General features: G+C 49.6%; 1 protein-coding gene across 1 annotated transcript in view; it reads right to left on the reverse strand.

Annotated features, from left to right (window-relative positions):
• adgrl2a (adhesion G protein-coupled receptor L2a) overlaps positions 1-13,723 on the reverse strand; it is a 325,186-nt gene that overhangs the window by 132,456 nt on the left and 179,007 nt on the right. Inside the window, exon 4 of the mRNA XM_078408143.1 lies at positions 4,467-4,576. Within this exon, the coding sequence (XP_078264269.1) occupies positions 4,467-4,576 (110 nt within the window). The remainder of the gene's footprint in view (positions 1-4,466; positions 4,577-13,723) is intronic.

Raw genomic sequence — 13,723 nt, forward strand, 5'->3', positions numbered from 1 at the left:
GACAGGAAGACTAGTGGGAGAACTGGGAAGGGGAGGGGACAGAGAGGGAAAGCAGGGACTATCTGAAGTTAATAGACAATAGACAATAGACAATAGGAGGAGGAGGAGGCCATTCGGCCTTCAAGCCAGCACCGCCATTCAATGTGACCATGGCTGATCATTCTCAATCAGTACCCCGTTCCTGCCTTCTCCCCATACCCCCTGACTCCGCTATCCTTAAGAGCTCTATCCAGCTCTCTCTTGAATGCATTCAGAGAATTGGCCTCCACTGCCTTCTGAGGCAGAGAATTCCACAGATTCACTACCCTCTGACTGAAAAAGGTTTTTCCTCATCTCAGATCTAAATGGCCTACCCCTTATTCTTAAACCGTGGCCCCTTGTTCTGGACTCCCCCAACATTGGGAACATGTTTCCTGCCTCTAACGTGTCTAACCCCTTAATAATCTTATACGTTTCGATAAGATCCCCTCTCATCCTTCTAAATTCCAGTGTATACAAGCCTAGTCGCTCCAGTCTTTCGACATATGACAGTCCCGCCATTCCGGGAATTAACTTAGTGAACCTACGCTGCACGCCCTCAATAGCAAGTAAACCTACACTGCACGCCCTCAATAGCAATAGGGGATATGGGGAGGAGAATGGGGTTAGGGGGGGAGAGACAGATCAGCCATGATTGAATGGCGGAGTAGACCTGATGGGCCGAATGGCCTAATTCTATTCCTATCGCTTATGACCTTATGTGCTTAATGATATCTTTCCGATCGTCAAGTTTGTACGAGTTGGTGGTAGGTTTTATCCAACCTGCCGCGTTAGCAAAGGTTGTACACAGCTGATCTGACAAAATCCTACTCACACTGAACCTGGGAAGCAGGAAGCAAAGAATGGAATCATTACGATTTTATGACTCATATTTTACATATGTCATTATCAATTATTGAAATGTACGGATTCTAACATAAAAGTTCCCTGTTTGAATCGCCGAGCAATCTTTCTCGCAAATAGCAGAGTTTTATTCTACAAAGCGGACAAATTGCTCAAACAACGTGTGGGGGTGGAAAGGAGAAATGTCGTCTATTGCTACCAGAACCAAGGACACTGTGAACTGCACACGCCAGGCCTCTGGGTTTAATTTCAGTTTAGTTTAGAGATACAGCGCGGAAACAGGCCCTTTGGCCCACCGGGTCCGCGCCGACCAGCGATCCCCTCGCACTGACGCTACCCTACACACACTAGGGACAATTTTTACATTTATACCAAGCCAATTAACCTACAAATCTTTGGAGTGTGGGAGGAAACCGAAGATCTCAGAAAAAAACCCACACAGGTCACGGAGAGGAGAACGTACAAACTCCGTACAGACGGCGCCCGTAGTCGGGATGGAACCCGGGTCTCCGGCGCTGCATTCGCTGTAAGGCGGCAACTCTACCGCTGCGCTACCGTGACCGCGTTGGGTCAACGGCCAATAAGAATGATTTTATCGGTCACCCGCATAACCGTGAAAGAGAGGATATTGAGAGAATGTACATTGAGAGACAGTCGGCTGCCTTGCCACACAGGGCACATACGAATGTACATTGAAAAAAGACATCCATCTTAAGCATGTAGGCAAAAAAAACTGCAGATGCTGGTTTAAATCGAAGGTAGACACAAAATGCCAGAGTAACTCAGCGGGTCAGGCAGCATCTCGGGAGAGAAGGAATGGGCGACGTTTCGGGTCGAGTTACTCCAGCATTTTGTGCCTATCTTCGGTATAAACCAGGTGCTTCCTACACAAAACTTTTTTTTAAATTGAAATATCTACCAGCATATTGGGTGGAAAGTCCATTATTCCTGCCTTTAGTCCTTCCTGCATTTATTTTTGGGAAGCTACTTAAGATGCATGTCTTTTTCAATGTGCATTAAGATTATTAAGGGGTTGGACACGTTAGAGGCAGGAAACATGTCCCCAATGTTGGGGGGAGTCCAGAACAAGGGGCCACAGTTTAAGAATAAGGGGTAGGCCATTTAGAACTGAGATGAGGAAAAACGTTTTCAGTCAGAGAGTTGTGAATCTGTGGAATTCTCTCCCTCAGAAGGCAGTGGAGGCCAATTCTCTGAATGCATTCAAGAGAGAGCTAGATAGAGCTCTTAAGGATAGCGGAGTCAGGGGGTATGGGGAGAAGGCAGGAACGGGGTACTGATTGAGAATGATCAGCCTTGATCACATTGAATGGCGGTGCTGGCTCGAAGGGCCGAATGGCCCACTCCTGCACCTATTGTCTATTGCATTCGAATGTGCCCTCTGTGGCCTGTCTTGACCCGAAACGTCACCCCCGTTCCTTCTCTCCCGAGATGGTGCCTGACCCGCTGTGTTACTCCAGTATTTTGTGTCTACCTTCCATCTTAAGCAGCTTACCAAAAATATATGCAGGAAGAAAAAGGGTAGGAATAATGGATTTTCCATGCAATATGCTGGTGGATATTTCAATGTTTAAAAAAGATTTTGCTTCGGAAGGACCTGGTTGGAACCGAAGGCAAGGCACAATAATGCTGGAGTAACTCGACGGGTCAGGCAGCATCTGTGGAGGAAAAGGAACAGGTGACGTTTCTTCGGGTCAGAACCCTTCCTCAGACTTCAGACTGAAACGTCACCCATTCCTTCTCTCCAGAGATGCTGCCTGTCCCGCTGAGTTACTCCAGCATTTTGTGTCCATCATCGTTGTAAACCAGCTTCTGCAGTTCCTTCCTACACGTATATATGTTCTATGTGTGTGTGTGTGTGTGTATATTATATATATATATGCATATAAACGCACACACACACACACGTACATACATACATATGTGTGTGTTTATTCACAAAATGCTGGAGTAACTCAGCGGGTCAGGCAGCATCTCAGGAGAGAAGGAATTGGGGTGACGTTTCGGGTCGAGACCCTTCTTCAGACTGATGGGTCTCGACCCGAAACGCCACCCGTTCCTTCTCTCCTGAGATGCTGCCTGACCCGCTGAGTTACTCCAGCATTTTGTGAATAAATACCTTCGATTTGTACCAGCATCTGCAGTTATTTTCTTACACTACATACGTGTGTGTGCGTGTGTGTGCCCGTGTGTGTGCCCGTGTGTGTGTGTGTGTGCCCGTGTGTGTGTGTGTGTGTGTGTGTGTGTGTGTGTGTGTGTGTGTGCCCGTGTGTGTCTACTGAACATTTCTTTCATTTATTATATTGATAACTGTGTACTATATTAGTTCAGTGTACTACGATAGCGCAGTATACTATCTCCACGCGAGGGCCTCGGACAGTCGGCAGCGGCGACTGCGGACGGTTCAACAGCCCCGACCGCGGGTGAACAAAGAGGAAGGTGGTTGAACTTTATTACCTTCCATCACAGTGAGGAATGTGGAGACCGCTGTGGTGGATGTTTACGTTAAATGTTACTTTATGCGGCTGTGTGCCTCGTTGCTTTTCACTTAGTACGGCTGTAAAGGTAACTCAAATTTCCCCGTACCTTAATTGGTACACGTGACAATTCAATTTAATCTTGAATCTTGCTGACATATTCTGTTGTGCTGCTGCAAGTAAGAATTTCATTGTTCTGTCTTCACCATCATTCACCGATCAGCCAAAACATTATGACCCGGTGAGCCAAAACATTATGACCCGGTGAGCCAAAACATTATGACCACCTGCCTAATTATGCTGTCGGTCCTCTAGTATAAGAAAATAACTGCAGATGCTGGTACAAATCGAAGGTATTTATTCACAAAATGCTGGAGTAACTCAGCAGGTCGGGCAGCATCTCAGGAGAGAAGGGAACGTCACCCATTCCTTCTCTCCTGAGATGCTGCCTGACCGGCTGAGTTACTCCAGCATGCTGTTTGTCCTCCGTGTGCAGCCCCATACGCAGCAGGGTGCGATGCACTGTGTATTGTGACACATTCCTCCCGTGACCACCGTTAACATTTTCTGTGACTTGTGCCACAGTCGACCTTCTGTCGGTTCGGACCAGACGGGATAGCCTTCGTTGCCCTCGCGCATCGATGAGCCTTGGGCGCCCAACACCCTGCCTGTCGCCGGTTTGTGGTTTGTCCCTCCTCGGACCACTGTCGGTCGGTACTCACCACTGCTGACCGGGAGCACCCCACAAGCCTTGCCGTTTCAGAGATGCTCTGACCCAGTCGTCGGGCCCATAACAATTTGGCCCTTGTCAAAGTCGCTCAGGTCTTTACTCCTGCACATTTCTCCTGCATCCAACACGTCAACTTCAAGAGCTGACTGTTCACTTGCTGCCTAATATATCCCACCCCTTGACAGGTGCCATTGTAACAAGATAATCAATGTTGTTCACTTCGCCCGACAGTGTTCATAATGTTTTGGCTGATCGGTGTATGACAGTATAGCACTCTTAACACTGGTTAAAGACGCAAGGCCTTGCCAAGCGTGTTGCCAGTCGAGGGAGAGTGGGTGAATCTGAAGGTCTGTACTTACTGTAAGGGACACATTCGTACTGAACCTCCAGGTATTTGTATGTTCCAGGGCAAGGGTCAGGAAACACATCGTACCCTGTAATAACAATACACTGGGTCCTGTTGTTGCATCTGCGAAACAAAAAGCACAGAAAGCCATAAGTTCAGAAGACATTGATCAGTCAAATAAAAACAAAAGTCTCTTGCCCAGAGTAGGGGAATCGAGGAGCAGAGGACATAGGTTCAAGGTGAGGGGGAAAAGAGTTAACAGGCATCTGAGAGGTAACTTTTTCACACAGAGGGTGGTGGATGTATGGAACGAGCTGCCAGAGGAGGTAGTTGAGGCTGGGACTATCCCAATGGTTAAGAAACAGTTAGACAGGTGCATGGATAGGACAGTCTGAAGAAAGGTCTCGACCCATTCCTTCTCACCTGAGATGCTGCCTGACCCGCTGAGTTACTCCAGCATTTTGTGTCTACTTTTTTTTCCCCTGTACATGGATAGGACAGGTTTGGAGGGATATGGGCCAAGCGCGGGCAAGTGGGACCAGTGTAGCTGGGACATTGCTGGCCGGTGTGGGCAAGTTGGGCCGAAGGGCCTGTTTCCACACTGTATCACTCTGTGACTCTATGATTCTAAAAGTGGGCTTAGATTTTGGCGCAGAATTTGGATCACTCTTCCAACAAATGTTCCAACCAGAGCTCTAATCTGTGAAAATGATCAGAGAGAGAGAGACAGACAAACTGAGTGAAAGAAAAACAGTGAGAATGAGGAGAGAGACAGAGAGTGAGGATGAGAAGTAGACACTGAGCCATTCGGCCCATCTAGTCTTCTCCACCATTCAATCATGGCTGATCTATCTCTCACTCCTAACCCCATTCTCCTGCCTTCTCCCATAACCCCTGACACCCGCACTAATCAAGAATCTATCAATCTCCGCTCTAACAATAGCCACTGACCTGTCCTCCACATCCGTCTGTGGCAAAGAATTCCACAGATTCACCACCCTCTGACTAAAGAGATTCCTGAATAGTGAAAGGCCTGGATAGAGTGGATGTGGAGAGGATGTTTCCACCAGTGGGAGAGTCAAGGACCAGAGGGCACAGCCTCAGAATAAAGGACGCTCCTTTAGGAAGGAGACGAGGAGGAATTTATGAACTTATGAGCAGCGACTCTACTGTGCAGCCTAGGGTTGCCAACTATCTCACTCCCAAATAAGGGACAAAGTGACGTCACCGCCCCGTGCCCCACGTGACCTCGCCCAGCCAGCGGCCATGTGCTCCCGCTCCACCAATGGCGGCCGCCTGAGCTGGGAGGCGGGTTGCTACGCAACCCCCATTAGGTGGTGCCTGGGCCTCCAAGCCTACACTGTCTGACCTACACTGTCCGGACCTACAGCATCCGGACCTACACTGTCCGGAAGGTAGACACAGATTTTAACCAGCATCTGCAGTTTTTTTCCACCTACACTGTCTGGACTTACACTGTCCGGGCCTAAAGCATCTGGGCCTTCAGCGTCGGGGCCTACAGCGTCCGGGGCCTACTTCGTCGGGGCCTACAGCGTCTGGGCCTACAGTGTCCGGGCCTACAGCGTCCGGGCCTACTGCGTCCGGACCTACAGCATCCAGACCTACAGCGTCCGGGCCTACAGCGTCCCGGCCTACAGCGTCAGGGCCTACTGCGTCCGGACCTACAGCATCCAGACCTACAGCGTCCGGACTTACAGCGTCAGGGCCTACAGTGTCCGGACCTACAGCGTCCGGACCTACAGCGTCCGGGCCTACAGCGTCCGGGCCTACAGCGTCAGGGCCTACAGTGTCCAGACCTACAGCGTCCCGGCCTACAGCGTCAGGGCCTACAGTGTCCGGACCTACAGCGTCCCGGCCTACAACACCCTCTGGGCCTAATACGGGACAGGGGCGGTCCCGTACAGGACAACCAATTTAGCCCAAGATACGGGATTTTCCCGGCTAATACTGGACAGCTGGCAACCCTAGTTCTGCCCCACGATGTAGAAGGTTACTCCTTCCCTAGTCTGGGAGACCACACCTGTATACAGCCTTAGCACCAGATGCCTTCTCAACACGGCCTTATATAATTGGTCTGAGATGGCTCTACCCTTGCACTTAAATACCATGCAATAAAAACCAGCACATCATATATCTTCCTAATTGTCCGCCATACCTACACGCTTGTTTCCAGTGATTCATTTTCAAGGAGGCCAATTACGTTCTAAGTGCCCTATTACCCTCTAGGCACCGACATGATTCGAGCTCACGCCAATAAAATAAATCCCCAGTGTTATTCTTCCGCCCGGCTCGGTGGGGCAGTGGTGGAGTTGCTGCCGTACAGCACCAGGGACCCCACGCTGCCTCGGCAAGGCCAGCAGCACAATCAAGGACCAGTCTCACCCCGGCCACTCCCTCTTCTCCCCTCTCCCATCGGGCAAGAGGTACAGAAGTGTGAAAACGCACACCTCCAGATTCAGGGACAGTTTCTTCCCAGCTGTTATCAGGCAACTGAACCATCCTACCACAACCAGAGAGCAGTGCTGAACTACTATCTACCTCATTGGTGACCCTCGGACTATCCTTGATCGGACCTTACTGAGTTTACCTTGCATTAAACGTTGTTCCCTTTATCTTGTATCATCTGTACACGGTGGACAACTGGATTGTAATCACGTGTACTCTTTCTGCTGACTGGTGAGCACGCAACAAAATGCTTTTCACTGTACCTCGGGAACGTGTAACAATAATAAACCACACTAAAGTAAACTTCTTTAGATGTAAATGTATTTAGATGTATTCAAGAGAGAGTTAGACAATAGACAATAGGTGCAGGAGGAGGCCATTCGGCCCTTCGAACCAGCACCGCCATTCAATGTGATCATGGCTGATCATTCTCAATCAGTACCCCGTTCCTGCCTTCTCCCCATACCCCCTGACTCCGCTATCCTTAAGAGCTCTATCCAGCTCTCTCTCGAATTGGCCTCCACTGCCTTCTGAGGCAGAGAATTCCACAGATTTACAACTCTCTGACTGAAAAGGTTTTTCCTCATCTCCGTTCTAAATGGCCTACCCCTTATTCTTAAACTGTGGCCCCTGAGGGCTAACGGAATCAAAGGTTATGGGGAGAAGGCAGGAACGGGGTTACTGATTGTGGATGATCAGCCATGATCATATTGAATGTCGGTGCTGGCTCGAAGGGTCGAATGGCCTCCTCCTGCACCTATTTTCTATGTTTCTATGTTTATTTTCATTGTAATCTTGGCTTGGCAACATCATTTGCCGTTTCTTTGGCCTGCTAGCCAGGGTGGTGCAGCGGTAGAGTTGCTGCCTCACAGCGCCAGAGACCCGGGTTCGATCCTGACCACGGGTGCTGTCTGTACGGAGTTTGTACGTTCTCCCCGTGACCTGCGTGCTCTGGGTTCCTCTCACACGCCAAAGACATACAGCTTTGTAGATTAATTGGCTTCTGTAAATTGTCCCTAGTGTGTGTAGGAAAGTGTTAGTGTGCGGGGATCGCTGGTCGGCGTGGACTCGGTGGGCCGAAGGGCCTGTTTCCAAGCTGTATCTCTAAACTATACAAAACTAAACTGCAATACTCTCACCCGCCTGTCCTATCTAAGGCATTAGGCGCAAATTACCAAAGTCATTTAACCTACAATCCCCGCACGTCTTTGGAGTGTGGGAGGAAACCGGAGCACCCGGAGAAAACCCAGGCAGGTCACGGGGAGAACGTACAAACTCCGTACAGACAGCGCCCATAGTCAGGATTGAACCCGGGTCTCTGGCGCTGTGAGACAGCAACACTACGACTGCGCCACCGTCAGGTCATCATGTTTTAGCTGATCGGTGTGTAAATTACAGGTCGAATTTCAGACACTTTGTGCTAATTCGACCTCCATTTGAGATTTACGTTGATAGTCCAAAAGGTCTCTGAAAGATATCCTTCATTGAGCTTGCGCCCTGTTTATTTGCTGGCTTTGTTGCCCTCTCTAAAGATCTGAGTGCAAATTTCACAGACTTTCCTTCTCTAAGCTCTGTGACCTTGGGAGTGTCAGCACTGCAAATTGCCTTCTCTATTGAGTTTGGGATTGTTGGTGTCGGCACCCAGTGACACTTCCAATCAATTATGAACTGGGGCGAGAGGGCGAAACATCCTGAAAATTAAAATAATCCTCATGCCAGCAGCACAACCCAGTCTTTGGGATGTGGGGAATCTACATACTCCTTCAATGTCAATGTAGAGTAGAGGCAGCGGTTTGACTTGCTGCCTCACAGCGCCCGGGTTCGATCCCGACCACGGGCGCTGCCTGTACGGAGTTTGTACCTCCTCCACGTGAACCTGCCCGGGTTTTTCTCCGAGATCTTCGGCTTTCCTCCCGCACTCCAAAGACGTGCGGGTTTGTAGGTTAATCGGATAGTCGGCATTGTCTCGGTGGGCTGAAGGTGGCCTGTATCTCTTAACTGTTGATATGAACCCAGGATAAAGGGTCTCGACCCGAAACGCCACCTGGCTTGTAAGCAAGGCTCGGTGCTGGGACCGCAGCTATTTACAATATACATTAATGACTTGGATGAAGGGATTAAAAGTAACATTAGCACATTTGCGGATGACACAAAGCTGGGTGGCAGTGTGAGGTGTGAGGAGGATGCTATGAGGTTGCAGGGTGACTTAGACAGGTTGGTTGAATGGGCGGATGCATGGCAGATGCAGTTTAATGTGGATAAGTGTGAGGTTATCCACTTTGGTGGCAAGAACAGGAAGGCAGATTATTATCTGAATGGTGTCAAGTTAGGAAAAGGGGACTTACAACGAGATCTGGGTGTCCTAGTGCATCAGTCACTGAAAGGAAGCGTGCAGGTACAGCAGGCAGTGAAGAAAGCCAATGGAATGTTGGCCTTCATAACAAGAGGAGTTGAGTATAGGAGCAAAGAGGTCCTTCTGCAGTTGTACAGGGCCCTAGTGAGACCGCACCTGGAGTACTGTGTGCAGTTTTGGTCTCCAAATTTGAGGAAGGATATTCTTGCTATTGAGGGCGTGCAGCGTAGGTTCACTAGGTTAAATCCCGGAATGGCGGGACTGTCATATGTTGAAAGACTGGAGTGACTAGGCTTGTATACACTGGAATTTAGAAGGATGAGAGGGGATCTTATCGAAACATATAAGATTATTAAGGGATTGGACACGTTAGAGGCAGGAAACATGTTCCCAATGTTGGGGGAGTCCAGAACCAGGGGCCACAGTTTAAGAATAAGGGGTAGGCCATTTAGAACTTGAGATGAGGAAAAACATTTTCAGTCAGAGAGTTGTGAATCTGTGGAATTCTCTGCCTCAGAAGCCAGTGGAGGCCAATTCTCTGAATGCATTCAAGGGAGAGCTGGATAGAGCTCTTAAGGATAGCGGAGTCAGGGGGTATGGGGAGATGGCAGGAACGGGGTACTGATTGAGAATGATCAGCCATGATCACATTGAATGGCGGTGCTGGCTCGAAGGGCCGAATAGCCTCCTCCTGCACCTATTGTGTATTGTCTATTGTACGTTTTCTCCAGAGATGCTGCCGACACCGCTGAGTCAGTCCGGCACGTCAGTATAAACCAGCATCTGCAGCTCCTCCCTGCACGATATGATACTGGGCTTGTGTTCAATGATGAGCCTGATGCACTTAAGTTCAACTACTACCACAACAACTGTATCCACAACCAATGTACTACATGAGCAATAAAAAAGTTTGGTTTCATTAATAAAGCTGCCTTGTTTCTGTAAAAACCCAGTGGTTTCACTGATGCTCATTAGAAAGGGACATGTGCTTTTTGTACACAACTAGGTTCCAGACCAACACGTTGAATGAATCGCGAAGGATGTGCTGGCGCTGGAGAGGGTCAATAGACAATAGACAACAGGTGCAGGAGGAGGCCATTCGGCCCTTCGAGCCAGCACCGCCATTCACCGTGATCACGGCTGATCATCCACAATCAGCACCCCGTTCCTGCCTTCTCCCTGTACCCCCTGACTCCGCTATCACTAAGAGCTCTATCTAGCTCCCTTTTAAATTCATCCAGTGAAATGGCCTCCACTGCCTCTATTTAAACCAGCGTCTGCAGCTCCTTCCTAAACTAAACACATTGTTCTTCTTTGATTGTCAAGTGCATTCCAAGATTCCTCGGTAATGCGCCCAGCATGTCGGCTGGTGCTTATCCTAATCGTCCTCATTACTTCTGCCTTGTCTGGTGTGAGCCCCAGGGCTGTCTCATCAGTCATCCCCCTCACCCAGCTGAGTTGCAACAGTCAACAGGCAACAACACACCCGGGCTCACAGCAGTGGGACACCCTTCGCACTCCATCCCAACACCTTTGCTTAAACCATGCGTCTTATCAACGGGAGCAGGTTAACTGCCTCAGAAGGCTGTGGAGACTAAGCCAGTGGATGCACTTAAACATAGAAAATAGATGCAGGACGAGGCCATTTGGCCCTTCGAGCCAGCACCGCCATTCATTGTGATCATGACTGATCATCCACAATCAGTAACCCGTGCCTGCCTTCTCCCCATATCCCTTGATTCCACTAGCCCCGGAAATTGGAGGAACAGCACCTCATATTTCACCTGGGCAGCTTGCAGCCCAGCGGTATGAACATCGACTTCTCCAACTTTAGATAGTTCCTCTGTCCCTCTCTTCCCCTCCCCCTTCCCAGTTCTCCCTCTATCTTCCCGTCTCCACCTATATCCTTCCTTTGTCCCGCCCCCCTGACGTCAGTCTGAAGAAGGGTCTCGACCCGAAACGTCACCCATTCCTTCTCTCCTGAGATGCTGCCTGACCCGCTGAGTTACTCCAGCATTTTGTGAATGAATACCTTCGATTTGTACCAGCATCTGCAGTTATTTTCTTATATTACTTATTATACCACTAGCCCCTAGAGCTCTATCTGACTCTCTTTTTAAATCCATCCAGCGTATTGGTCTCCACTGCCCTCTGTGGCAGAGAATCCCACAAATTCACAACTCTCTGGGTGGATTTTTTTTTCTCATCTCAGTTTTAAATGGCCTCGGGTCTGAAGAAGGGTCTCGACCCGTAGCGTCGCCTATTCCTTCTCTCCAGAGGAGCTGCCTGTCCCGCTGAGTTACTCCAGCTTTTTGTGTCTATCCTCGGTGTAAACCAGCGCCTGCAGTTCCTTCCTGCACAGTTTCTCCGAGAGTTTGAACTCGCTGGTGAGTCGAGACACTGGAGTGTTGAGGGGTGCCGATGATATCTTTGACGATTTCCCGCTAACTCAACGCTTCGCAGTTAGGAGGAACCAACACCTGGAAGGTTTTGTGGAAAGTTTCATGAAGATTCAGCCTGGACTTGAAGCTTTGAGATATAAAGTGAGTTGGGATAGGCTGCAGCCAAATACTAAGTGGGTCGGCTCGGTGGCGCAGCGGTAGAGTTGCTGCCTCACAGCGCCGGAGACTCGGGTTCCATCCCGACTACGGGCGCCGTCCGTACGGAGTTTGTACGTTCTCCCCGTGACCCGGGTGGGTTTTCTCCGAGATCTTCGGTTTCCTCCCACACTCCAAAGACGTGCAGGTTTGGAGGTTAATTGCCTTGGTAAATGTAAACATTGTCCCTAGTGTGTGTAGGATAGTGTTAGTGTGCGGGGATCGCTGGTCGGCGCGGACCCGGTGGGCCGAAGGGCCTGTTTCCGCGCTGTATCTCCAAACTAAACTAAAGCTCTAACCTAAACTAAACTAAAGTGCTGGAGGAACTCAACAGATCGGTGCCACAGTGGTAGAGTTGCTGCCTCACAGCGCCAGAGACCCGGGTTCCATCCCGACCACGGGTGCTGTCTGTACGGAGTTTGTACGTTCTCCCCGTGACCGCATGGGTTTTCTCCGGGTGCTCTGGTTTAGTTTAGTTAAGTTTAGAAACAGCATAGAAACAGGCCCTTCGGCCCACCGGTTCCGCACCGACCAGCGATCCCCGCACACTAACACTATCCCACACACACACTAGGGACAATTTCTATTTATATCAAGCCAATTAAACCTGTACGTCGTTGGAGTGTGGGAGGAAACCGGAGATCGCGGAGAAAACCCACGCGGGGCACGGGGAGAACGTGCAAACTCCGTACAGACAGCGCCCGTAGTCGGGATTGGACTTGGGTGTGCAGCGCGACAAGGCAGCACCTCTACCGCTACGCCACGCACACTCCAAAGACGCACAGGTTTGGAGGTTAATTGGCTTCTGTAAATTATAAATTATCTCTCGTGTGTGTTGGTTAGGGCAAGATGGCGGCAAACCTCGGCGACTCTCTGCGTGCCGGCCCCAGAAACGGATCTAGTCGCTCGTTACAGGCACTCCGCTCTTCCAAACCTCCCTGTGCAGATGATTCCCTTATTACGATCCTTCGACTTGCGACATTTCGACTTTGCGATGGCGCTCGCTTCCAGCCAAGTGATCAGGTGTATTATATGCAGTTCGACGTACGATATTTTCGGCTTCCGATGGGGGTCTCGGAACATGACCCCCATCGTAAGCTGAGGAGCGCTTGTACATTAATCCCTTTCTCCTGTTTCTGCACAAGTGTGGACGACTCGATTGCAACAGACAATAGACAATTTGTGCAGGAGGAGGCCATTCAGCCCTTCGAGCCAGCACCGCCATTCAATGTGATCATGGCTGATCATTCTCAATCAGTACCCCGTTCCTGTCTTCTCCCCATACCCCCTGACTCCGCTATCCTTAAGAGCTCTATCTAACTCTCTCTTGAAAGCGTCCAGAGAATTGGCCTCCACTGCCTTCTGAGGCAGAGAATTCCACAGATTTACAACTCTCTGACTGAAAAAGTTTTCCCTCATCTCCGTTCTAAATGGCCTACCCCTTATTCTTAAACTGTGGCTCCTGGTTCTGGACTTCCCCAACATTGGGAACATGTTTCCTGCCTCTAACGTGTCCAACCCCTTAATAATCTTATATGTTTCAATAAGATCCCCTCTCATCCTTCTAAATTCCAGTGTATACAAACCTAGTCGCTCCAGTCTTTCAATGATAGTCGCGCCATTCCGGGAATTAACCTAGTAAACCTACGCTGCACGCCCTCAATAGCAAGAATATCCTTGCTCAAATTTGGAGACCAAAACTGCACACAGTACTCCAGGTGCGGTCTCACTAGGGCCCTGCACAACTGCAGAAGGACCTCTTTGCTCCTATACTCAACTCCTCTTGTTATGAAGGCCAGCATTCCATTGGCTTTCTTCACTGTGTTCAATTTTGGGTGGAACACAATATCTGAT

The sequence above is a fragment of the Rhinoraja longicauda genome, chromosome 11 (genome assembly GCF_053455715.1).
Source record: "Rhinoraja longicauda isolate Sanriku21f chromosome 11, sRhiLon1.1, whole genome shotgun sequence".
Taxonomy (NCBI): Eukaryota; Metazoa; Chordata; class Chondrichthyes; order Rajiformes; family Arhynchobatidae; genus Rhinoraja; species Rhinoraja longicauda.